Here is a 26,072-nt window from a genome sequence, read left to right as displayed (position 1 = left end):
TTTGTGCCAAGGCCCAGTAAGGTTTGGCCCTCATCCTCTGTGCCCATGCGTCCATTTTATGAAACATTTAATGAATTATTTACAGTTACATTTAGAGATGCACAGAGGTTAGAGAGGCACAATAGTTTACATCAATTTATGCTGGAAACAATTGAAAATATAGACTGTCAAGGTAACCGTGACTCGTCTTTGATTGGCCGAAAGTGACGAGCCAGCGGGTCAGAGACTAGCTAGCTAGCTAGGTAGCCTACTGTTACTCCATTAGAACAGTTTGCTGCGTCCAAAAGAAGCTAAACACAACGGTTATCTGTATGTATGTCTTCATTTTATTTCTCAACATTGCTTGTGAGGCATTTATATGGTATTCACTTTAGTTTTGTCAGTTGTCAGATTTATTTTACTGGTCTCTGTTTCTTTAGCTAATGTTATACAAAAAAATAAAGTTAGACAGCTAGCGTTAGCATGGTATTAACGTTAGCAGTTTTGCTAATTTAGCTATTTGCCAAATTATTTGGATTTATTTATTGTTATCTTTACTGAAAACTGATGGAAGGTGTTAACGTTACATCCAGTAATTAACCTTAATAGCACTAACGTTAACTAGCAACTTCACACACGCTAACGTTACACATTTTAAAAATGTTATGGCTAACGTTAGTAACTTAGCTAGTTACAAGAAATGACGACCCTACAGAGAGGATGCTTTTTTTGATAGCAGAAACCGGGGCGAGATGAAATATGCTGATGCTTTGCTCAATTCAAACTAGCAATAAGTTATTACAATATTAAAAATTAATAATCACAAGTAAAAGTCCTGCATTTGTATTGCATCAACCCAAAACAAAACAGAACAGCTCAGAGAGAAACGTCACAAGTAGAAAATAATATAGCCTAAATTAATGAAATTAAGAAGATGAATAGAGGGCTGAATTCAAACCTTTTATTAGGTAAAAGTACTAGTTCTTATTTACTGATAATTCTAATTGATAGTGTTAATATTAACACTAACAAGTGTTAACACTATTATGTCCTGTAACAAGTAAGATAATAGTGAAGGTACAATTTTATCTGATATATGGTGGATTAGAAGTATAAAGTAGAATAAAATTGGAAATACTCGAGTAAGGTACAAGTACCTCAATATTGTACTTAAGCACAGTACTTGAGTAAAATGTATTGCCTACATTCCACCACTGAACTTACTTAAGCCTGCCCATATACAGAGAATCCACTTTGAATATTTGGTCAACTTTTTTTTCAATAATTTACCCTGTGCCTTCACAGAATCTGATTTTGGTAAATAAAACCAATAAACAGACCAGGAATTAATCTGCACACATTTTGTACAGTGCAGTACAAGGGCCACAGCAGAAAAGCTGTATGTTTCACTTCCAGTGGGTTACACCTGTAGTTTAGTTTATTTGGTAAGGGGAAAATTACACGTTGTTGGTCTGTGACGGCTCCTAGGCCTCAATACCTATTGAGTCCCTTTGGTTGCTGGGATCTGGGGATTGGCTAATAAGGACTGATGATGGACACCTTGATCAACTGATTGCTCACATGTCCATAAATAGGAGTGCCAGGGCAGTCGCTCTTCCTCTCTCCCTCCTCAAGGCTGCTTGGTTTTTTTGGCTTTTGGGTTTAGTTAGTTTTGCGTTCTAGCCTTGATACATCTACACACATCCTTACATTACACACATTACTGATTAACTGATTGCACGTTTATCTTTGTTTATTACAATAAATTGAATTTGGTTGAGCAAATGTGTGGTCTCCACCTTTTGTCATGCCTTTGAGCCAGGTCGTGACAGGTCCTATGGTCACATGGACCGCAGGTAAAAACAATTCTGTCACCCTGCATCATCACAGCGACATGGATACAGGAGGAGACATCAAATTCTAGTGACTGATGCAAATTATGCAAGACGTTAGTCTCACATAGCCAGACATTACTCCACAGCGCAGCGGAGTAGCTAATGTTAGATGCTGGTTATGTTGACAGTCATAAAAGCCCCAACTCCGGCTGAGCTCTGTACCCGACTGACAGACACCCTATCCTGGCTTAAAATTACTGCAACAACCGCTAAAACATCATGACCTCGCGGGCCTCTCTACTAAAACACATGGAGTTATACGCAAGCACAATACATCTCTGTTTTAACTCCTACTTTCTGATCTAGGAAAATCCATATGTGACCATGGTTACCAAATCATCATGCATAACTATATAGGTCACTGATGTTTGAACTGCACCAACCATGTTAGATATGAAAGCATCCATAAAGACAAACCAGCTTTGACAAGTTTGACCTCACTGTGTTCACAGCGCCATCTGCTGACAGCTGGGTGGACCAGATGAAACAGGATGAATGCACTGCTATTCCCCTGTCCTGTACATATGGGTGTTGTGACCACTGGAGGTGCACACGCTCAATTGCACAAATACACTTTGGAAAGAAATCTGACCAAGTTGGAGAAACTGCTGAATAAGGGTATGTAACTAATTGTAATAGTACTAGTATTGTGTTGTACTTGTACCAGTTATACATCTATGTATGGCATCATGCATAATATAAATATAATTTAAAAAAAAGTACTACTTAAAAGTCAATACTATTCTTAAGTCACACACAGAGTGCTTAAAATAAAGGGACGCCTGTACTTCAAAATGCTAAACAAAACCATGGTATCAGTGTTTTCTGATGTGCTCCAGGTGTTGATGTGGACTGTGAGAATCACTTGGGTCAGACTCCACTGTTCTGTGCTGCTCTGTTTGGCCAAGTCAAGGTGATGGAGCTGCTCCTGCATTACGGAGCTGATCCCAACCAGTGAGTCTGGTTCGAAATCTGATAGACTCTCGACTAGGCGATATAAAAAAAAAAGAACTGCAACTTGCCTTTGACTTTAACAACAATGACTCTTGACTTCACTCAGACTTTAGCTTTCGGACATGGAATGGCTTAATCCCTCCCCAAGCCCAAATATAAAAAAACAAAAGTGTGCCTCGTATTACCTCTTCACAGCTGATTCAATCTAACAGCAGCCTTTGCACAAGCAGGAGGGATAGATGAGTTTGGCAGTGCAAACCAGCACAGTATCACATTCGAACACTAAAAATATTGCAGTAGTGGCTGGTTGGCTCAGTTGGCACACATATGTCAAGGTTTATTCCTCGATTCAGAAGGTCCAGGGTTTGAGTCCGACCTGTGACAGTTTCCTGCATGTCTCCCCCCCGCCCCCCACGCCTCCTCCCCCCCTCTCTCCCCTTTCATATCTCAGCTTTCCTATCCATTAAATGTGAAAATACCCCAAAAACATTCCAGTAAGTAGACTTCTAATTTTTATTTTTTGGCCAGTTTAAACCACAAACGTCTTGGACGGCAGATTATAACAGCTGTGGTTTACTTGCCAAAAGTCCAGAATTAAATGTTTATCTGATGTCTGGTCCGTGTCCTTTCTGCAAGCTGGTGTCCGTACTGAGCCAAAGATCTTTAGTGAGGTAAAACTGTAATGTCACTCCAATATCCTGAGTGGACGGTATGTCTTAGACAAGGTCAACAGCAGTGTTTCCCCCAGAAAAGTTGTTTATGCCGGTGGCAAGTGTCTTTTTTTCGACGAGGGCCCGGCTTGGGCCAGTCACAGACTGATGGCAGCATTAATGTATGTGTATAATGTGAGCCTAATAGTTTCTGTGATAACAGAATCATGAAAGGAATTGCAAAATTGGACTATGTCTAAGTTTCCAACTGAGCCGCCCCACTTTAACTGTAAAAACATTCTAAAAAATACATTACAAAATCATTCCCAGTGGCTTAGGCCTGTTGGGGGGCAACTTAGGCTTGGTGGGCTTCAAGGCCCACTGGTGGAAACCCTCAACAGAGTAGCAACTCCTCTCTAGTGAAAATATCTAGCCACTTCACATACATTTCAGTGGCTGAAATCTTTCAGTTAAACTTTGATTCATATGATATCAATATAACAATCTAATCATTCAGAAATAATCATTTAGCTCATGAATCTAAAGTAGGCTACAGCTGACATTTCAATGTGTCAGGTACTTGAGACTTGTAGGTCGTAACTTAGGACTTGACTCTGAACTTCCTAGACTTATTTGTGACTTGCAAAACAATGAGTTGTTTGATAGTCTAACAACCCCGAGAATGATCAGGTGACAGGATATTGAAATACAATCTACCTTCTTCTAGTCGCTGTGAGGACGGGAGCACACCAGTTCATGCAGGTGTATTCTCCTGCAACCCTTCAGTGGTGAGTGGCTTGCTGGATGCTGGAGGAGATCTAAGACTCCATGATGTGGAAGGCAGGACACCCTTTGACTGGCTCAGGGCTGTGAAGCAGAAAGACAGTGACAAGGTACGCTGCTGAATGGAAACAGTTCAATTTAGTTTGAGCGTGTCAGTGTTCTCTCACTGGGTGCTGGTGAAGGGGACATGCACATTTGCAACAACAGTGGAGGCAGAACTTAAAGGAAGCGGACAGTTTGTCTGATAAAAGAGGTACTCCAGTGATTTAGCATTGCACTTCCATAAAGTAAAGGGAGTGTATTTTTATGTCCAAATTGAAGCAACAGAGGCAGTGGTATCTTGACTTGTAGTCAATATGTGTCAAACTCCAAAAACATTGTCATTATGATTATCCACTTCGCAAAATCCGACTTGATGGCATTTTTCAATAAAAAGCAACATCTTTCAAACTGTTGTGCACACCTACAGTTAGTAAAGCAGTCTCTGTCCAAACCCTAAACTGATGACATCAGCAGGAATTGTTTAGTAATTGTTGTTTTCACACAGAATGCAAAGTGAATTTACAGCTTGTATTACCCGTGTGACTAACATTCAGAATGGTCTTGCAGTCAAACAGCCAATGTACCAACTGCAGAGGTTAGCTGCAAGCTAGCTAGCAGTGTATTTACTGACAGCTCAGACGCAGCCTCTTACCAATCTTAAAACATAGCCAAAAGTTCTTTTCTTATCCTGCAGAGAGCTCTCCTTTTTCTTTTCATGGACTTTATATGCAATTGTGTCTCATCAGTCGGAACACTTCTTCAGAGTTAACAAAGCTCATCCAGAGCAACAGAGGACAAAATACATCTGGCTGAAGTTCTAACCAACCAGCCCTCATGTGCAAAAACAGTGGAGTGATCCTTTAGAATGAGCTACATCTGGTCAATGGGAATACACGTTTATCCATAACTTGTTACTGTAGAATTGCGAAAACACGTGGGGTTATACGCAAGCACAACACATCTGTTTTAACTGATTTTTCTGATGTAGGATCTAGGAAAATCCATATGTGTCCATGGTTACCAAATCATCTTGCATAACTATATAGATCACTGATGTTTGAACCATGTTAGGTATGTCCAAAAGGTAGGCAAGTCCAAAATGACTGCTGATGAATTAGATTGCTCAATCAGTGTTCTACTCATTTGCATCAGTGTTTGGTTAAGACCTGGAACTCAAACTGCTTCTACCTCACTAGATGCAGGAGTTCCTGGAGAGCTGCATGTCGTCCATGCAACAGCTGTGTCAGAGCCCAGCCGCGACGAAGCTCAACTCTAGCTCGTCCCACATGTCAACATCCATCTTGCTACACCCTGTATCTTTGCTGGATCGTCTCAAAGCACGGTATGGTGCACAAAACGCCATGTGGATCATACATCTATACAACATCATTTTTCATGTTTAAAGTCTTTTTGCTTTCTTAGAGGCGTTTTCTATCCAGAATTTTGTTTTTGAAGAACATTATATAATTTTGTTAATGCTCATTTGGCCTGAGCAGATGCTCTAAACCAAAAAGCATTTGTTACACAAGACATGCTGACAGAAACCAAACCATGGCTCTACCAAGAAGTCAATGTAATGAAGGAGACAATTAAATGAACCCTCCATTTCTGCTTAGGAATGTCTTGTGGTCATCATCCCTAAACAGATGGGAAACCACATCCTGTGTGAACTACACACAACTTCTGACGTACAAAGATATGCACTTCCTACTATACAGGAAATACTACAATTTAATACTGGAAATGAAGGTCCCGCTATTTCCCAGGAATTTGACTAATTCTACTTCCTTCTAGTATACTTTAGAAAAAACTAAGTGCAGAGCAAAATCTGTAATTGAAAATCAAGGAGGCGGTTCAACAAGTGTCTTAATCACCATCCCTAACTCAGTGTGCAGAGCACCGTCCAACAGGTAGAGTATCGTGTAATGTGACAGATGAGAGTAGTTTCCAAAAACAGTGGTGCAAAACACGCCGATAACAGATGCCTCTGCCCCTGCACACCGTAATAACCCTCAGGTCAGACCTATAAAGATGGCCATGCACTCTCATATACCCACTCAGACATATTAAAGTTGATTAGAGGATATGCTATAAAACAGAGGAACAGATAATGATAATGTGGTGTGCATTGTGTTTTGTCCACTTCAAAGATAGGGTACTTTAAGAGGAATTATTCTACAAAAAAATGTACCACAAAATCTAACGTATATGAAATAATAGCTAGTTAGAATAAACATTATTTCATGATTGCCTACCCACAGTACAGTACACTATAGTACTGTTGTTGTTTGTATAATGTTTAATCAACTGATATTTTTGTTTGTTTGTGTGTTTCTACTCATTTTAGTGGACATCACAAGCAGTTCAATAAGAGGACAAACAGCAAGTCTTCTGGTACAACAGCCCACTGTTTAGGTTTTGGAAAGGTATTTCACTTTATACTAGGGTTGGGCATTGTTTGGATTTAAACAATTCTGATTCCAATTGCGATTCTTCCTTTTGATTCCGAACGTTTTATTTTGATTCAATGGTGGTTTGCAGTTTTACTGGGCTTTTTCAATGTAAAATAAAGCCACACTAGAGCGCAGCTTACTGTGCTCCATGGCTACAACACAAGTGCCTGGCCGCAACGGAAACCAAAACTTGCGCATATTAAATTGGGAAGCGATGATCGGATTTGAAACCAAATCCTCTGAACACTTCCAAACGATTCCAATAAAGAAACGATTCAGTTGGAATCGTAATTTTTGAAACGATTCCAAGTAGGAATTGGTTCTCGATGCCCAATCCTACTTCATACAGTGTAAAGTAGATGCTGATTTACACATTGTTACGTATGCAGTCTGAGCCAAGCTAAGGGTGGACAATCTCCTGGTGCCTGTTATATAATGTGCATGCCAACTAAGCATAATAATCATGCTATTTTCAACACATTTCACAAAACAACAAAACAGAAAACACAACAACATTTCACAAAACGGGAAAAAGGCAGGGACAACAACTCTTGTTTGTGATTGAACAGAACCCAAATCAGCTTCAACAAGCTCTGACAGCATACAGAAGCAAATTTCCACGGAAGTCAGAGTATGGCACACTTGAGCCACATGACTCGGCTTAAAAAGCCATCGATACAACCAGATATAGCCATTCCAAAGACATGTAATTTGTCATTCCCCTCTACATGCCAAACATGAGTTGGACCCATAGAATAGTACAGTAGTTACTCATTTCTTGACCACATTGATGCACAAATGTCTCTGAATTTTGTATTACTGACATGTTCAGCGATGAAAACCAACTTATTCAGACTTCTGGAGGCTACTTCCGGTGTTTTTAAATTGTAGGCGGACTTTGGATGGATTTAATGTTCAAATTTCACTGTGGCTTTCACCTGGACAGCTTCAGGTTGGAAGGTAGAGAGTTTATTAAGTTATTGCTGCAATTAATACCAAATAAGATTTGAATTTCTTATATCATTCATTGCATTACATTATAGCAGCTTTACATGTTTTTACATTTGGGAAAAAAATTGAAAACAATTAGTTGTGGTACATGCACATGTAGATTGAGATTGTCCACACCACCAGGCTGAGCGTGGTGTGTTATGGATATTCCCCATACTCTCCCTGTTATCTGGAAAGCCTGTGTGGATAGGACACAGACTGAAAAGTCACTGTAATATAATAAGTCACGCTGTAGTACTAGTGGACTGAGTGTTCTCCTTGTGTATGTTTGTCTAGCTGTGTGTTAACAAGCCCTGCCCGACGATGGCTGTGCCAGCATCTATTCCACTGATCAGAGACAGTGATCTGAGCCAGGCTGATGATGATGAACCTCTGCTCTCCTTCACATGTGGCTCTTTAACCTCCATGACCAAGTAAGAGCATTACTTAGGGCGTTTTCACACCTATAGTTTGTTTGCTTTGGTCTGCAGCAGTTGATGAGTTTGGAAACATGGAGTGATTTCCAGAAAAAATCCAAGGGTACCAAAATGTGTCATTACAAATCACGGAAGAACGTTCACTCCTCTTATTGGTCGGATGTGTCCGGAGCGGGGGCAAGAAAGTAAATACAGGAAGAAGGTCCTGTGTTCTGGACTAGTGAATATTTTTTGCATATCCATTGTCAAACCAGCTAATTTCACGACAATATCATCGTCCATCGCCATGTTTTACTGTAAACATCGTCAACTACTAAGAATGACACAAGGTATACATCTTGCTTTTGGAAACAATGGACTTGAAGCCTGTATATGTTTTAAAAAATGATCCCTCATCGGCAACATTCTTAAATGTTTTGTATTGTTTTTATATTTATATATATATTTGTATTTTGTTGTTTCTATGGACCTCTGTGTCTTGAATAAAGTTGATTGATTGATTAGGAGACATCGCCCAACCCTACTACAGAGAGATTAGCTTAGACTTGCGGAGTACATATAGTTGGTGCGGTTCGAGGTCGGATCACGTTCTCACCACAAACGAAGTGCTCCAGAGTTCGTTTGAAAGTGTAATGAGAACACCTCATCAAGCAGGTCTCGTTACACTTGTTTGGTGCGCTTTTGGTGCGTATCCGAGTGCGATTGCCGCGTTCTCACCTGGCCAAACGATTCAACCAAACTAAATCAGGCAGTTGTGGAAGCGCCCTTAGCAGTGTTGCCAAAGTTACTTTAAAAAAGTAACTTAGTTACTTTACAGATTACTTGATTTTAAAAGTAATTTAGTTACTTTACAGATTACTTGATTTTAACAACAAGTTACTTTATTAGTTACATTCAGCAGCTGCCGAAAACACCCCCACAGCCTCAACATAAAAATGACAACCGGTTTACTGTGAGGCAGCTCGGCATTGCCAGTAGTAGGATCTGGTTTATTATGGCACGAAAGAGAGTGAGTCAGCCGTGTTTAAGGGCAGCATTTCCACTACAACATACTGCCCGACCAACTTCTTCAACTCTCCCCCACTTACTGGTTTTGCACCGAAGTCCAGCTTTTGCTGTTTAGGTGGTGGGGGGACCTCCTCCTCTCTGCTTCGCTCCACCTGCTGGGACTTGCTGTGTAAGTTTGACTGCAGTGCTGCGACTCCAAATGTTTTTTCAGATTTGATGTAGTGTTTTTGTAGCTAGATAGCACTTTCTCGCCACCAGCACAGAGTGTACAACAAACCTTAATATTGCCGTCTTTAGTTGACACAAACTCAAAATAGTGACTGTATTTCCAGCTAGAAAACGCTCACCTCTCTCCTCCCTCCATTGTTGTAATACGTTTGTGTCGCTGCGTGGTACACGTGAACTGTCCTCATGCTGAAAACGTGACTTGTCGCATACGTGACTGCACTCCCCGAGACGCAAGAAAGAAAGCAAAAATATATATTTTTACTAAGGAAAATGACAAAAATAGTAACACACAGTGACTTGGATAAGTAACTTTAATCTGATTACTGGTTTGGAAATAGTAATGCGTTAGATTACTCGTTACTAAAAAAAGTGGTCAGATTAGAGTAACGCGTTACTAAGTCACTGGCCCTTAGTCACTCAGAACCATAGCTAGAACCACACCAGAATCAGAATGTTGACACAATCAAGGAATTTGACTTTGTTTGTCAGTAGCTCAGCTCAATGTTTCCTTTAGGATTTTTTTTAGCAGTGGGGGCAGGTGCGAACTAGAAAACTACAGTTCATTTATTATTGACGTATTGATTCATATATATGTTGGTATCAATTTTAACTGTGCTTTTATCAAATCATAATTGGAAAATATGTCAGTCAATCTTAAGTTAATTAAAGGGATACTGACATATGCATTGATAAGTATAAAAATAAGGATAAAAGGAAACTTGTATCAACATTATACTCAAGTATGTAATCCATTAAGAAACAATCATTAAGAAACAAATGCTTAATGGGTTCAGTCAGACCTGCTCTTCAACCAAGAGATAGTTTATTACATTGATGACCAAATTGTGCGCCACTGTGTGTTTCAGTTACAGCTGGAGGGGCTCCAGGGTGACAGTGAAAACCATGAGGGACAGTCAGACTGCCTATTTGGACCTGCTCCTCATAGAACAAGAGTACTGTAGGTGAGAGAGAACAGGATGTGTGTAGGAATGTCTTTCTTTTGGTTGTGGTTTTGTTTACTTGTGGATTTTCTAAAGTAACATAACAACATAATAGTTTATACTTGTTGTATTCCTTTTTTGACATCATAATTACAACCTGATTGAGAAACAGGATAAAAGGAGTAAACATATGCAAAAAGATTAAACTGAAGAGAACATTGTGATATAGGTATCAGGGCTCTACAGTGCGAGCATTTTGCTGCATATCAGCTGTTGCAAACTAACATTAATTTCATGACTAACTTGATGACCAAAATTAAATTTGTATGTGTGTGTGTGTGTGTGTCAGCCAGCTGTTCCACCCACAGCTGCTGCAGCTGATGGCAGTGAGTGTGTCTGATGACCTCCAGAGGACCAGTCTGGTGTTTGAACCAGTCAACGTTGGCACGCTGCACAACCTGCTGCACAACAGGGTAACAGAGACACCTGGAGGATTATTTTATACTCCTGTCAGACACATAAAGTACATACCATTCATATAGGCTTTATCAGCAACCATTCATCCAGTGTTCCAAAGGCACATTCTGTTTACTAATCTGATATCATTTTAAAAGGCTAACTGAGAAAAAATTGGAGAACCCTTTTGTAATTATGTAAGCACATAATGTAATCTGAAAACTGCTGCCCTGGTTAAAAAAAAAACGATGCAACTGATCTCAGCTGGTATTCTGTCTATAATGGAGTGGAATGGAAATTTCTAAGTGGCCCCAAACTTTTGACCGGTAGTATACATACTAACATTTATGCACATTCGCAAGTGAATTTTAGTCGGTCCAGCAACACTGGACAAGTAAAATCCACAAGTAAATGATGGATGTGTGTGTGTGTGTGTGTGTGTGTGTGTGTGTGTGTGTGTGTGTGTGTGTGTGTGTCTTGTCTACTCCCTGTCCCTGCAGCGTACAGAGTTTCCAGTGCTGCAGAACACGTGGCTGCTGTCAGTGATCTTGCAGGTCTGTGAAGGTCTGCAGTACATCCACAGGGGAGGCCTGGTGATGAGGGCCCTGTCTTCCCACAGTGTGGTCCTCACAAAGTTCACAGTAGCCAAACTAACTGATTTATGCTTCATGGTCCCCAGGTAGGCAGGCCCAGGCCTACACCAGGCTCAATGTATCCTCAATGGAGGAGGTACAAATTTAACTTCCTGATTGATGAAAAGTGTTTCTAATAAATATCTGAGAATTTAGAAAAAAAATCTGTTTTTAGTAGCCTGATTCATACTGAATGACCATTTCAATATTTAGTCTGACTATGATGTCACTACAGAGAAAGAAAACACACTATCATCGTAGCTGTCAACCACGGCCAGTTACAAGCTAACCGGCTAACAGGCTAACAAACAACACAAACAAATAACAGATGCTTACAACACCTACCATTCTGATAGTCTGCTAGATGCTGATTTTTGGTGCGCAACAGACTCTTAATCTGAGTCTGACTGACACGCTGAAAGTATTGCAGATCGTGGCCAGGTCGGAACAGCCCAGTTAGTTAGCATGGGCACCGAAAGGAAATGGGCAGAACTTTGGGGGCTCCAGGCTGTCTCAACCTGCTGTGAGGCTCAAACATGTATGGCTGAATCTTTCAGATGTTTTCAGCCATCTTGATGCGCACTGCTCTTTCACCGATTAACATAGCGTAGTGGAAGGCGGGGTGCAAGGCCAGATCAGATTTCTCAATGAGGGAGAAACAAAAACCATGTTAAACAAAATATTGTACATAGCAGAGTATTTCTACAAACTTTATAACATAGAGGGGGGGCTTCAATGTCAGTGCCAGACAGTTGGTGGTCTGTAGTGAATACAAGGTACCATGAATGGAAACATGTTATTTACTGTGTAGCAGACATGGGGGACTCGAGTCACATGACTTGACTCGAGTTGGACTCAAGTCGCAAATTTTAGGACTTGAGACTTGAGACTTGAGACATACAACACACTCTGCACTCTCACACACACGCACATGCACTCACCAATATTAATAACATTTCACTCTTTCTCAAACACGCACACATTCACTCACAAATACACTGACAAATATCAACATATACTTTCCATTCCATGTGATAAGCAAAGGTGGTGGGATTCAGCTACTCTTAAAGAATATGTTTTGTTCTTTAAGAGAAGGAATGGTTAAAGGATGTGTTTCTGTCTCATAAAAGTGAGGCATGTTATATTATTAGAATATTATTTGACTTAGGAACCATTATACTTTAATTGTTTGAAGGAATTTCATGATTTGATGTCATGTTTGAGTTTATATTGAACAATGTTGATTTATTGTTGGCCTAATATCAGTTTTAGGCTGTGCTTTTTTATCTGTGTTAATTTAAACTCTTCAGATGTATGTGGACGCTGTCGGATGTCTTTTGAGTAAAAAATGCAAATAAAACTCCAGTAATTCATAACCACTGTCTTTAGCTTGTTTAAAAATGGAAACTTTGGTATGACTTGACTTGTGACTTGCTTGACCAAAGCTATGACTTGACTTGACTTGCTTGATTGTCAATATTTCCCAATAGTAGAGTATGGAGACGGTCTCAAATCCTGAATAAAATGTTTTTCACTGCACTGCTGGGTATAATCATATTCCATGTGTGTGTGTGTGTGTGTGTGTGTGTGTGTGTGTGTGTGTGTGTGTGTGTGTGTGTGTGTGTGTGTGTGTGTGTGTGTGTCCAGCAGTCAAAGTACATGTGTGAAACCCCCCATGCACACAGTCCTGCCCCCCAGCCTCTACAGATGGGCTGCTCCAGAGGTTATTAAACAGCGGCCGTGCACAAAGCTAGCTGACGTCTACAGTCTATGTGCTCTGATCCTGGAACTCTACACAGGTAGCTCTCACTTCCTGCCTTCTCACTTTGGACTTCAACATTGTATGTCAGGGAATATGTTGTTGCCTTTTATTATTAATAAATTATTGTTGAGATGATTTCACAGTTATTGTGGTCTCAGAAAATATTGAATTGAAACCAGAATAGAATTTTGTAAATAACATGGTGTGTTTTTTCTGCTTTTCCTTTTCTCTATCAAATGAAAACTGGCCTAATGAACTTAAAATTGAACACAACTGAGTATTTCAACCAGGAAATTAAGACAAATAAATCGACAGCAGGGAGTCACTTTCTGTAGTTTTAGGATAGGCTATACAGTAGGTGACAGTTTGTTCAAATAGATAACGTCAGTCTCCAACATTTCATACATCGTTTCAGACAGAGAACCATGGGACACAGTGGACCTGGACGGAATCAAACAGGCGATGGATGCAGGACGGGCCCTGGCAGTAGACAGCAGCATTCCACAGCCTTACTATGATGTGGTCCTGAAAGGCCTGCAGCCACACCCACGGGACCGCACGTGCAGCCTGCAGAGTCTGTGCTACACGCTACAACAGGACATCAAGGTAGCCTCGCACTATATGCTTCAGTCTCTGCAAGGTCAAGGTGTGTGTATGTGTATTTATGGATTCATTGTTCTGCGCTAAAGGACAAGTTCACAATGTTCTAATTATATCTTAAAATAATATTGGCATGCCCATTTGTACATTGAAACCAATACATTGATTGCTGTAATGTTTTCCCCCTGTCCATACTGGCTGCAAAGAGAGCCCTTCCTCAAGCACTTATAATGTAAGTGATGGGGACAAAATCCACAGTCATTCTGTGCAAAAATGCAATCCAAAGTTCAAATGAAGCTGATATGAGACTTTAGCTTGAGTTAAAAAAAAAGTGGAAGAAATCTTCCAGTATTTTTAGTATGAAATTTCCTCTTTGTGCTTCCACAGACACTGTTACACAGGGATAGTAACCCAAAGTGGGAATTTGGTATTAAAAGACTAGGGCTGATCGTTTATGGAAAAAAGCATAATCACAATACATACTTTGTTCAATATTGAAAATACAATTATTTAATACGATTGCTCATTGACTTTTGGAAAGATGTTGCAATTATTTAATTTTAAAAACTGTAAAACAGTTAATCAAATCAACAGTGAAAACACCTTGAACTGCGAAATTTCCCTTAATACTTTTCCCGTTTAAACTTTTCTTTCTCATTAGACAAATATCAAAGATTGAGTTTTTGCATGACACCGCATGACACCGAACATTTTCCATCCTGTACTATGATCCTGAGAAATGACTTGACATGATACACTTGTTTGTGTGTGTGTGCTGCAGAGGTTCTCCCTGGATGAACAGCTGAGTGGTGGTCTGTGTGCTTACCCAGAACAAGATCTGGGGCTATCTGAAGTTCAGACCACAGCAGAGCAAACCATAGTGGGGGAACCAGTACAGAGAGGTACTGAGCACAACACACAAACATGGACATGTAGGGTTCATGTGTACTAAAAAGGATTAATATTGTGTGCAAAATACACAACTAATGTGCTTCAGACAGGCACACAATTCATCCCAAATTGATTATAAAATCCCTCCGTCTCCTTTAGTTGCCAGGCCAGTCAAAGTCAAGGCAGACACAGTAGTGGCAAGACAGCTGTACAGAGGAGAAGAACCAAAGCTGGGGAGAGACAGAGATGAATGTATGGGGGGAGACACGATGCTCCATCAGGTGTACCCTTACAAAGACATGCTTCATCTGCTTGCTGACTTTGACTCAGTTAGTGTTGAGGAAGAACCTGAACCAGAGGCAGACATAGACAGGGAGCTAGTGGAGCACCTGGATGGCCTGAAACTGATCTCAGATCAACAGATCAGCACCATTGCGGTCAACCTCAAAGTGTCCCGGGAGCTGCTGCAGCAGGCCAACAGGAGTCTAGACACAGTGGAGAAACACCGGCAGCTGGACCACAGAGGGTTAGACTCAGCGACCCGGCTCAGAGATGCTCCTTCTTATATCCACACCGACGCTTCTTGTGCCTCTTCCCTTTCTTCCTTCTCTATGTCCACCACAAATCTTTCAGGAGTTAGCGCTGCTGTTGGACCACGTTCAAAGCAGTACTGTCTCTTAGCGAACAGGGGAGATCACTGGGGAAGGAACCTGGAGGCCCAGCTTCTGAGCGGAGATTGGGAACTGCTGAGCCAGGAAGAGCTGGCTTTATGGCTGAGTCGCTATCCAGCTGAACAGCAGCAGTATCAGGGGGGCTGGTCGCTGCCTTGGCTTTCCTCAGGGTGCTACATGACGGAGAGCCCTTCAGTGGTAGCTGATCACAGCACAGAGGATCTGAGCCAGTACAGATCAGCTCTGGACAGCAGCCTTCTCAACATCGTCTCTGGGAAGAAGCAGCAGGTACATGGGTTTACTCAACAAGACTGTTGCAGTGTTTTACAATTGGTTAGACACACATCCCTATACTGAGTTCCCTAATTTGTTGTTCTCTCCGGGTTGGGAGTGAGTTACTGCCCCAAGCCAAACAGTTCAAGTAAGAGTAAACTGTGAAATGTCTCCTCCAGAAATCCAATTCACAAGAAAATGCAGACGTTACAATGGAGGTGTGCAGGCCAGCAGCTAGTGGGAGTCTACTGCTAGATACTCACAACACCAGTAAGTCATTGATATTTCCTACCACTGAAGTGTGAAAATGTGTGAGGACGATGTATGCGAACCAGTGTAAATGTTTAACTCTGTTTCAATGTTTTCCTCCCCAGAATATGAGAGCTTTCCAAACAACTCTGATAAAACGGACTCTGATCCTGAAATCAGTGGAACACAGGCTCAGTATACACCCAACACTAACACGTAAGGACACTGACATGGACCTAAGTGCTATATATTGTAAATAGTATTGAGGATTTATATGGGATTGGATGAGGTTACATAGTGTAGCGTGTAGGAAAACTATTTATAATTAAGGCTCATCTACACCACGATAAGGCCAAAGACAATTGTAGAAAAGGATATGTTCGGATATATAGGATGGCCCTTGTTCCCGGAGTGTCAATCAAAACACAGGAAGTCAGGGAGGATTTCTTTTTTTTGAAAAACACACATAAACAATGCAGTGAAAGCTTTAGGAATTGCTTACTGTAAAGAGGTGGCCTACTGATGCCTGTGAAGTAAATGTTTACATATAGGGAAGGGGACCTTCAAGGGGGGCAAATATACGTTGCTCGGATATAAAATGGCCTGCTAGTAGCACATATAACACTGTCCACAATAACATCTAAGAGTCACTGTCTAACAGAGAAACTAGTCTGCTAATCACCTCCAAGTCTATTAACAACTATAATCACTGTGGAACAGATAACAGCATATCAGCTTAACAACAATATTAATAGGAGCATATCTGTGCTGCCGCTCATACAATTAATTAACTTTAATAAAAACTATCTGGTGTGTGTATGTATGTGTGTGTGTCTGTGTGTGTGTGTGTGTGTGTTGTGTGTGTGTGTGTGTGTGTGTGTGTGTGTGTGTGTGTGTGTGTGTGTGTGGCTCACTTTGACATGGCTGGGCTGGCTGAACTCTCCAGCATCTCATACTCTCCAGCTCAGCCTCAAGAAAAACTTTACAGCATCTCATACTCTCCAGGTCAGCCTCAGGGGAAACTCTACAGTATCTCTGTGAGCGTACAAGCCCCACCCTGTAATAGTACCCCACGTAGCCCAGGTAAACCCACACACAATGTGCACTATAGTGAAAAGTACCTCTATTTTTCACATCATTTGACTTGGGTGTTTTCACCCATAAATGTTTAGGCAGTCCCACCATGTTTAAACCTACTAGTAATAACAGGTGGAGATGGATCAAATATCTAGAACATTTAAATCGGCATAAGAAATGCTAGCTATGCCCCTGTAACTTAGTTGTCACATAGCACCACACTGTAGGATCAACATCAAGGAGAGTAGATGGACAGGAGGGGAGATACAAGAAGATTTACATTTACATGGCATTCAAGAAATCACTACTTCACTGGAGGAAGGCAACTGTAACCTGCCTACTTACATGCATGTAAACCCACTGATGGACAACTATAACCATTTAAATTCCAGTAAAGGAGAACATAAGTGACATAAAGTCTTTCCATGTTGCTCGTGTTGTGTTTTGACAGACGTACGCCGGCGTGTGATGACAGGAATGATTGAGGCCAATCTCGTGGACTCCCCTGTCTGCAGCCACCTCAGCTCTGTGCATCTCAGGACTGAGAGTTTCACCACACCAAGAGAAAGCTGGGTAAAGTCACTCATTTCATTCACCAGTGGGGGTTTCTGCAGAGGACCCTGGATTGACCCAAAGCATTTTAATGAAGTGTTAACTTGCCTCCTTTTTAATTCACTCCAGCTTTAACATCCCCATACTGTATATGTCTTACATAATTGTTTTGTGTTGGTTCTAGAAGATTAGAAATGACACCAAGAGAAAAAAAGTTCTTAAAGCTGAGCCATATTTGCTGTTACCTGTCAATTCTTCAGACTCCACCTTTCGACGCAGACCCAGCCAGCAGTCCCCAGGGCTTCATCACAGCCAGCCAGGAGGAAGGGCGGTCAGATACTATATCTCCCAGCTGCATTGGAGAGCAGAAGCTAGAACAGGAAGAAGAAGAAGAACTAGAAAGGGAAGAAGAAGAGGAAGAAGGAGTGTCTGAACAGGAGCAGATTGAAGAGAGGCAGGAGGAAATGGATGGAACTAGTCAACCATCTGTGGAGGCAGAAGAAGAGGAGGACAGGGTAGAAGACGAGCTTGAGGAAATGGAGGAAGGATTGCAGACGGTCAAAGGGTGCACTGAAGAAGAAAAAAAACATGGAAGAGGAGGAGGGAGGAAGGCATGTTGAAGAAGGCAGTGAGGAAGAAGAGCGTGGCTGCCGTGACCCAGAGAGAGGTGAGAACCAACATGTCTGATGAACAGTCCCCCTGTGGTCAGGCTTTATGCAGTAGATCCCTGTATCACCACAGAGCCCTGGTCTGCAGCATTACACATTTTGGAATAAAATAATGATAACATAGGGCCGCTCCATATGGAAAAAATTGTTGAAATCACATTTTTTTAACTCAATTACTCATTGTCTTTTGGAAAGATGTTACATTTATTTAGGGTGACCATATTTTGATTTCCAAAAAAGAGGACGCTTGGCCCGGACTTGAGACACAAATCCAGACCGGCTTCTCAGAGGTTAATGAACATGCTTTATTATGCCTCAATGGTGCAAAAATAACTTCTGTAAATAAAATAAAATCTGTAACAAAATAATAGCTCTCTTTTAAAATAAATAAATAATATGAAATAATGTTCTAAATATGACGTCTTCTGTTAGAAGATCCAGCTTCAACAAAATATCTCTTAATACCTTTTCAATGTAATAAGAGAAATAATAAAGACACTGAAACATTTGTGCCAGCTTTGCATACGGTGCAGTCCGCCTTCCACTTGTCCGGTCCCGACCGGGACAGTACGTGCAACATGGCAGCCTCTCGCGAATTACGTCACACAACAAAGTACCGTAGTATTGTGTGCAAAGCGCCAGTCAATTTAAGTACACGCTTAATGGTCCCATTAAAAACAGTTAAAACCGGACATTTTCATGAATTTATAAAAAAAAAAAAAAAAAAAAAAAATGGACAGTAGGTAAAAAGTGGACATGACTGGGCAAAAGAGGACGATTGGTCACCCTAATTTATTGAACTTAAAAAACAGTGAAAACGTTCAACAAATCAACAATGAAAACACGTAGAACTGTAGATTTCTTTTAATACTTTTCCATTTGAACATTTTTTTTTTCATTCGAAAGTTGACTTGCAAAACGTAATGTGCAATATCATTGTTTTTGTGGATTATTCTATTTTTGTGACCATTAAGAGCTGAAATCAGTAGGGGAAAAAATTAATGTGGAGCAGCAGCAACAGTGAGTTAGCATTAGCACTGACTTCATCCAACAGTAAACATGGAGGCTGATATCAAAGAAGTAGAATTCCAAACTGTGACAATCCTGTCAACGCTGAGCAAGGAAGGTGAACAGGTGGCTACTGCTGAAACAATGCTGCTGACCATCCAAAAACTGGGTTTGATTCAATGGAAATCTTAACATGAAAGCTTTACTAACTAAATGTAAGGGACCTTTTTATTTTTTTTATTTATTTATCCTTTATTTAACCAGGAGAAGCCCATTGAGATTAAAAATCTCTTTTGCAAGGGAGACCTGGTCAAGATAGGCAGCTAAGTTACATCACATCATTACAGACGTACAAAGACACAAAAAAAGAAACATGAAAATAAAGACAAATAAATTAAATTAATAGAAACAGTTTGAAAGCCAATTATGCACTTACAAGGAAATTGCAATTAAAAACATTGACAAGTGAGGGAGTTCAACTCAAAACACCTCATTTTTAACTTGAAAGCACTCAAAGGAATCAATTTACTAAGATTTAAGTTATTCTGCAGCAAATTCCATGTAAAGGGAGCAGAATAAACAAAGGCCTTTTTACCCAGCTCAGTACTGACCTGTGGGACAGAAAGCAAGACAACAGCCTGAGAACGGAGAGAATAATGACCAGCACTTTTTTTCATAAGAAGTGAACATAAATAGGATGGAAGCACACCAAGAATAGCCTTATATATAAATGTGTACCAATGACAAAGCCTCCGTGTGGCCAGAGCAGACCAACCTACACGAGAGTAAAGCCCACAGTGGTGGGTGCGAGCTTTACAATTAGTAATAAATCTCAACGATGCATGATAGGCTGCGTCAATCATATGAAGGCATTGAACAGATGAATGCATATATATCACCATAGTCCAGCACAGATAAAAAAGTGGATGCCACTAACCGTCTTTTAACATTAAAAGAAAAGCACAGCTTATTTCGAAAGTAAAAACCCAATTTTAGGCTCAACTTTCTCACTAGACAGTGAACATGAGGCTTAAATGATAGGCAATCATCAATTACAATACCAAGATACTTATAAGTTGTAACAGTCTGTATTTCACGTCCGTCAAGAGTAATCACTGAGGGAACATTCAGTGGCCCGTGAAGAGCATACATTTGGTTTTTTCTGTATTGAGCACAAGTTTCAGCTGTAGCAACGTGTTTTGGACCACAGTGAAGGCATTCTGTAAATGTGCAATGGCTTGTTTAAGAGAAGGTGCACAGCAGTAAATAACTGTGTCATCTGCATAAAAATGAAAATTTGCATCAAACACGTGCCGATTAAGGTTCTTTATATAAATAGTAAATAGAAAAGGGCCTAACACAGAACCTTGTGGAACCCCTTTAAGGATTGGTAAAATACCAGACTGAACACCATCATACTTAATGCACTGCGTTCTGTCACTAAGATAGTTTGAGAACCAAGAGACAGTATTCTCTGAAAACCCCGAATTAAGAAGCCTAATCTTTAAAACATCATGATCAACCGTGTCAAAAGCTTTTGACAAATCAATAAAAAGTGATGCACAGTGCTGCTTCTTGTCACGAGCAACAGAGATGTCATTTATCACCTTCATTGCAGCTGTGATGGTACTGTTTTTTTCTAAAACCTGACTGAACTGGGGATAAAATGTCCTGAGCATGCAAGAAGTTTTTCATCTGATCACTCACCAGGGATTCAAGCGTTTTGGCCAAAACAGACAAATTAGAAATTGGCCGGTAATTATTTAAAATTGACGGATCACCCCCTTTCAATAAGGGACAAACAAATGCAGATTTCCATATTTTGGGAATAGTATTGCTCTCTAAAGTAAGATTAAAAAGGTACGTTAGAGGCTGTGCTACACAATCAGCAGCTATTTTTAAGAAGTAGGGCTCTATAAGATCAGGTCCTGGAGGTTTTTCAGGAACCAGCCCTTAGGCTTTTTGAACGTCAGCCACTAAGAATGGAGTGAGATTGAAGACACTTGTAGAGACTGGTTCATCTCTACAAGGTGTCACAGTATAAGGACAAGCAGTGTCAAACAAAGAACCAGACTGAATAAAATGCTCATTGAAATGGTTCAATATCTCCAGCTTGTCATGAACTACTACAGATTCTTTCATAATAAAAGAAGGAACATTAGTACTACCTTTGTTTAGAGAAAGTAATTTTATAGCCTTCCAAAATGTTGGATCATTTAAGGTGTTAGTTGTGGCTAACAAATAAAAGTCAGATTTTGCTTTCTTAATAAAAGAAGAACATTTATTTCTTAACTGCTTAAAAATAAGCCAATCAGACGAAGAGCCCGTTTTTCTTGCTTTGGCCCAAGCTAAATTGCGGTCACGAAGAATATCTCCAAGCTCAGAGGAAAACCACGGATTGTCCCGCCCCTTAACTCTGAATCTCTTTAGTGGGGCGTCTATTTATAATTTGCAAAAAGCTATCCCGGAAAAAGATCCAGGCTGACTCCACATCGGGAATCAGCTCTATTCTACTCCAGTCACAATTAAACAAATCATGGCAAAAGCCCTGTTCATTAAATTTTTTGCGATTCCTCTTACATATTACGCGAGGTTTATATTTAGGTATCTTAGTATTCCTTACAGCAGCAACAACACAATGGTCACTTAGGTCATTGCAAAAAACACCAACAGCAGAAAATTTGTGCGGGACATTAGTCAAAATCAAGTCAATTAAGGTGGATTTCTCATGACACTTAAACATTTAAACGAGTGGGAGAATTGATTTACTGTGTAAAATTAACAGAATCACAAAATGACTTAAATTCATCTGAACAAGGTTTCAGCCAGTCCCAGTTTAGATCACCTGCTTAAATAATTTCAGAGTAATCCAATCTGGATAAGAGTTGAATAAGAGTCTGCAATGCAGTACTCAGGGCAGAAGGAGGCCTATAACACCCAACAAAAGTAACGTAAAGGCCCTTGGCCAACTCCACTTTCACTGCCAAAAATTCTAGCTGCTTACCGATTGATTCTGAATAGACTAACTTCACATTGAATTTAGATTTAACATAAATAGCAACCCCACCACCCTTCCTTCCATTCCTAAGAATATTATGTAATGTCATTCAAAAAACAAACATCAGTTGATATTGTATTGTATTAGTTTTTTTTATTTGCTAATATATACAGTATCTCATATTGGCATGGTTTTATGTCTGTTAGCCTAATAGCTGGTTTGATTTGCATTGAGAGATGATTTTATGGAAAGTACCCCATGCCAATCTCTAGGTATGGTGAAGTGTATGTGATGATGTGGGGGGGGCTATTTTAATTCCAAAGGCCAAGGGAACTTTATCAGGATGCATAGTATCCTGGATCCATGAAATAACTGGCCTTTAAAAATAAACATCTGCCTGCCTCTATGGGAATTTAACATAGGGGTGTACTGACTTTTGTTGCCAGCAGTTTAGACATTAATGGCTGTGTGTTGAGTTATTTTGAGGGTACAGCACATTTACACTGTTATACAAGCTGTACACTTAATACTTTACATTGTAGCAAAGTGTCATTTAATAAAGATATAAGATATAATAAAATATTTACTAAAATGTGAGGTGTACTCACTTTTGTGAGATACTGTATATAATACATTGAACTGCAAACAAAACTTCAAATATCTATTAAAAAAAAAAAATCAATATCCGTAGTATAATTTCAATCCCTTTCACCACTGCATAGAAAATTGGAGATTTATGCATTTGACTTTGTTTTAAAAATGTGGGGTCAGAAGTGGAGGATGAAGAAGATATTGGTTACAGGAGGAAGGAAATAACAGGATTATTTGGCAATGGGGAAGAAACAGGGGGCCATTCCTTGGTTAAGATCAGTAAGCAAAATGTAGACACTGTAACAGATACTCAACAATCTGGCCTACAGTTGAATTGGGAATAGCGTGGTAGTGTGTCAAGACAATAATTCCAAAAGTCTTGGATTGATTTGTCCATCCAGGTGAGCTTGTTGCCGGCACAGTGTCTGCAGATCGGAAGGAAGAGCTCACGGTGTCTCTAGGGTCACAGCAAGGTCCCAGCTTATTGGAGGACACAAAAAGGTGGGTGACAGCAGCTGTGTTTGTTGCACGGGTGTGCCAGAACCTCCACCCACTCCCGCTTGTGCCTTTTTAGTCTTAACGATGTCAATCTGCTTACCTTTGAGTTATAAACACAGCATTCCAGGTTTATTCCGATTTTGTAACGCCTGTAGCAGAGTCCTGGTAATGCAACTACTCTCTGTGTGTGTGTTCTCCTTTCTTTTTCCAGAGCCAATTCAACACTAGATGATGTGCTGCAGGGCTTTGTAGTGGAGGGCACCAGGAAGAGCCCAGGAACAAGTGGAAGGGTTGCCACATTGTGAGTTTCAAGTACAGACTGGGCATGACTTAACTACTACTAAAACTCTCTACTCGTTTCAAATGCAATTTCTATTCATATCCTAACTTTTTTTCAGTTTGTTTTGCTAGTTAAAGACAGCACAGTTAATCAGGCAAAAAAGTCAATTATTTTGGGACGACCTCTAGCTCACCCAGTAGAGTGTGCACCCTATGCGGGGTGAGGCCTTGGCAGCGGCCCAGGTTCGAATCCCACCCGCGGCCCTTTGCTGCATGTTGTCCCTCCTCTCTCTCCCTCTTCAAGCTATCCTATCAATTAAAGGCCATAAAATGCCCAAAAAGTAATCTTAAAACCCTAGAATTCCACCAGGCGCCGGAACACAGCGCAGACATGCCTGGTGGAATTTAGGGGTAACAGACAAATATGACAAGAAATGTCCTAACAGAGTGCCTCCCTTGCTAGGTGTCAGCTGTTTGAAGGTCAGACTGGTGATGATGAACACCCAGCAGGAGAGCATGCACACAGTCCGCTCCAGTGATGACTCAGCCACCACCTGAAAACCGTCTCAACTGGTAAAGTTTAAAGTGGGCACGTCAAACACCAGGGGCCCGGTGCATAAAACTCTGTGTAGATTCAACACTAAACCTGTGTGTACGCACAAAAACAGAAATATGCATACACATTATTTTTGTCAGATTCATAAAGCCACACATATACCTGATTCTGTTTAATAAATCTCAATCATTGTGGAGCTGGGTGCATGTGCACGGGCCTCATTTCAATGGCACAGGTAGCTATAAATAGATGTAGAAATGCCCTTAAGCACCAGTGTTGGATGAATTTGAGTTACAGGTCATTTAAACGGCATATTCCGTTTAAATATTCTGAATTAGGCCTTTTTTCAAAAAATAGCAAGAGTGCTGGTATTATTTGGGTTTTAGAAGCTTTCATGGGCATGTATACAGCACATTCAGAATATGCGTCTCAATTAGGGTTTTTACCGCAGTTTGTGACAATTTACAGCTTCTTGCCTGTTTAGGGCTTACGGTTAGCTTGGTGCGTTGCTATGGTTATTGTACACAAACCAACCAGCCATTAGTTTGCAGGGCTGCCGTAGAGATGCATGGCCAAAAGAAAAGTCCACATTTCTGGTCGAAAGGAGAAACGCACCTACTTTTAAACATATATATTTTGTGCATGTAAACAGTCATTGATTCATTTGCTTATTGTTAAAGCTGACAAAATGCTTCACAATCCAGGATAAAAATGAAGGCATTGTTTATACATGGGGTATAAAACATGGGGAAAAAATACCAGCATTTCTGTTGCGGCTTGTTAAAACACATTATTTTGGACAGATTTATAAAGCTGTGTGTACACATGGTTTCTGCTCCACCAGCCAGTCAAACAACAGGAAATGAGTGCCATTTCACAGACTTGTTACAGCAGTTGTCATTATTTATAGCACCTGTATAAAAATGATCACATTAATCCGTCAGCTACCATCACTAGTGATATTTCAATTACCGTCATTAAGCGTATTATCAATTAATTTGGTTTCTAGCGCCCATATCAGAACAGACTTTAAAGTGCAAGACTTTGATGCCAGTAATGATTGAAAAAATGGACTTGATAATCTCCCTGTGGTTCTGTAAACAAGTCAAATTGAAAATGATTTCCCAGTGCCTTTCCCACTCTGTATGTTTGTGAGTACAGGAGGAGTGTGTCGGAGCAGCACCAGACTCTTCAGGAGTCAAATCAGCAAGGGAAACCTTCTTTAATGTTACTAGTGTGGCATTTACAGGGAAGTTGTGTCTGTAGAGCACTGTTACTAGTTTGATGGTTTTAAGCAAGGTTTGTTATCCTGTAACATTCTCACAGTGTTACGCTAACAGCTTCTAAAGCTGTGCATAAAATAACTATTAATGTAATGTTTGAAATCGCAGCTGTATTCATTTGAATTGTTAAAAGAACTTTAATGAAATCTGTTCAGAAGTCTTTTTGATGTACACAGATTGTTTGTTAAAAAAAAAAAAAAGTCCCAATGAGTCATCAGGTTCCAACCTTAGAGCCATTTTTCTGCAAAGGTTTTTATTTTACATTGTGCTATTTAAGGATATGCAAATAAAAATTATATACAAAGACACACCGTCTGATTTTAAACAATCCCCCCACCCCCCCCTCCCACTTATGGTTAACCTTTGTTTCCTGTGACAGTCCTTCCGCCCTCTCCTCAGAAGAACACCGGCACAAGCAAAGATGTTGAATGCCATTTAATCTTCAACATTCTGAATTTCAATCTACGCACCTGAACACTGAATTGACCATAGATGTGTAGGTGAATATGACTGTTAGCCCATTAATGGCAATCAAAATTCTCCTTTGGGTTCCATATTTGTGGCAGAAAGGTATCCCCTTTGACTGATTGATACAATCAGACTACGGTCTACAGTAGTACAGGAATATCAGCATCACTCATATGCAGACATATGAAGACATTTATCAA

At 40.3% G+C, this 26,072-nt stretch overlaps 1 protein-coding gene across 8 annotated transcripts; it reads left to right on the top strand.

Moving 5' to 3' along the window:
• The first annotated feature begins 33 nt into the window (after positions 1-33).
• tex14 (testis expressed 14, intercellular bridge forming factor) lies at positions 34-25,710 on the top strand. Of its 8 annotated transcripts, XM_028595752.1 has the most exons (23): positions 34-309; positions 2,327-2,492; positions 2,714-2,828; positions 4,206-4,371; positions 5,500-5,645; positions 6,651-6,729; positions 8,044-8,180; positions 10,286-10,381; positions 10,710-10,833; positions 11,317-11,495; positions 13,096-13,247; positions 13,626-13,816; positions 14,592-14,742; positions 14,861-15,660; positions 15,825-15,915; positions 16,020-16,110; positions 16,802-16,977; positions 17,423-17,544; positions 17,784-18,190; positions 23,190-23,289; positions 23,498-23,587; positions 24,029-24,138; positions 25,283-25,710. In XM_028595752.1, the coding sequence occupies exons 2-19, from the start codon at positions 2,366-2,368 to the stop codon at positions 18,141-18,143; spliced, it is 3,303 nt and encodes a 1,100-aa protein (XP_028451553.1). In that variant the 5' UTR covers positions 34-309; positions 2,327-2,365; the 3' UTR covers positions 18,144-18,190; positions 23,190-23,289; positions 23,498-23,587; positions 24,029-24,138; positions 25,283-25,710. The 8 variants fall into 8 exon arrangements, with proteins under 8 accessions (XP_028451553.1, XP_028451556.1, XP_028451557.1 ...); XM_028595755.1 differs by having other exon boundaries at positions 13,099-13,247; positions 24,029-25,710; XM_028595756.1 differs by having other exon boundaries at positions 14,592-14,712; positions 24,029-25,710.
• The last annotated feature ends 362 nt before the right edge of the window (positions 25,711-26,072 follow it).

Source organism: Perca flavescens, chromosome 13, assembly GCF_004354835.1.
Source record: "Perca flavescens isolate YP-PL-M2 chromosome 13, PFLA_1.0, whole genome shotgun sequence".
NCBI classification, from domain to species: domain Eukaryota; kingdom Metazoa; phylum Chordata; class Actinopteri; order Perciformes; family Percidae; genus Perca; species Perca flavescens.
The sequence above is the reverse complement of the archived record's forward strand: the minus strand, read 5'-3'. Positions and strand labels throughout refer to the sequence as shown.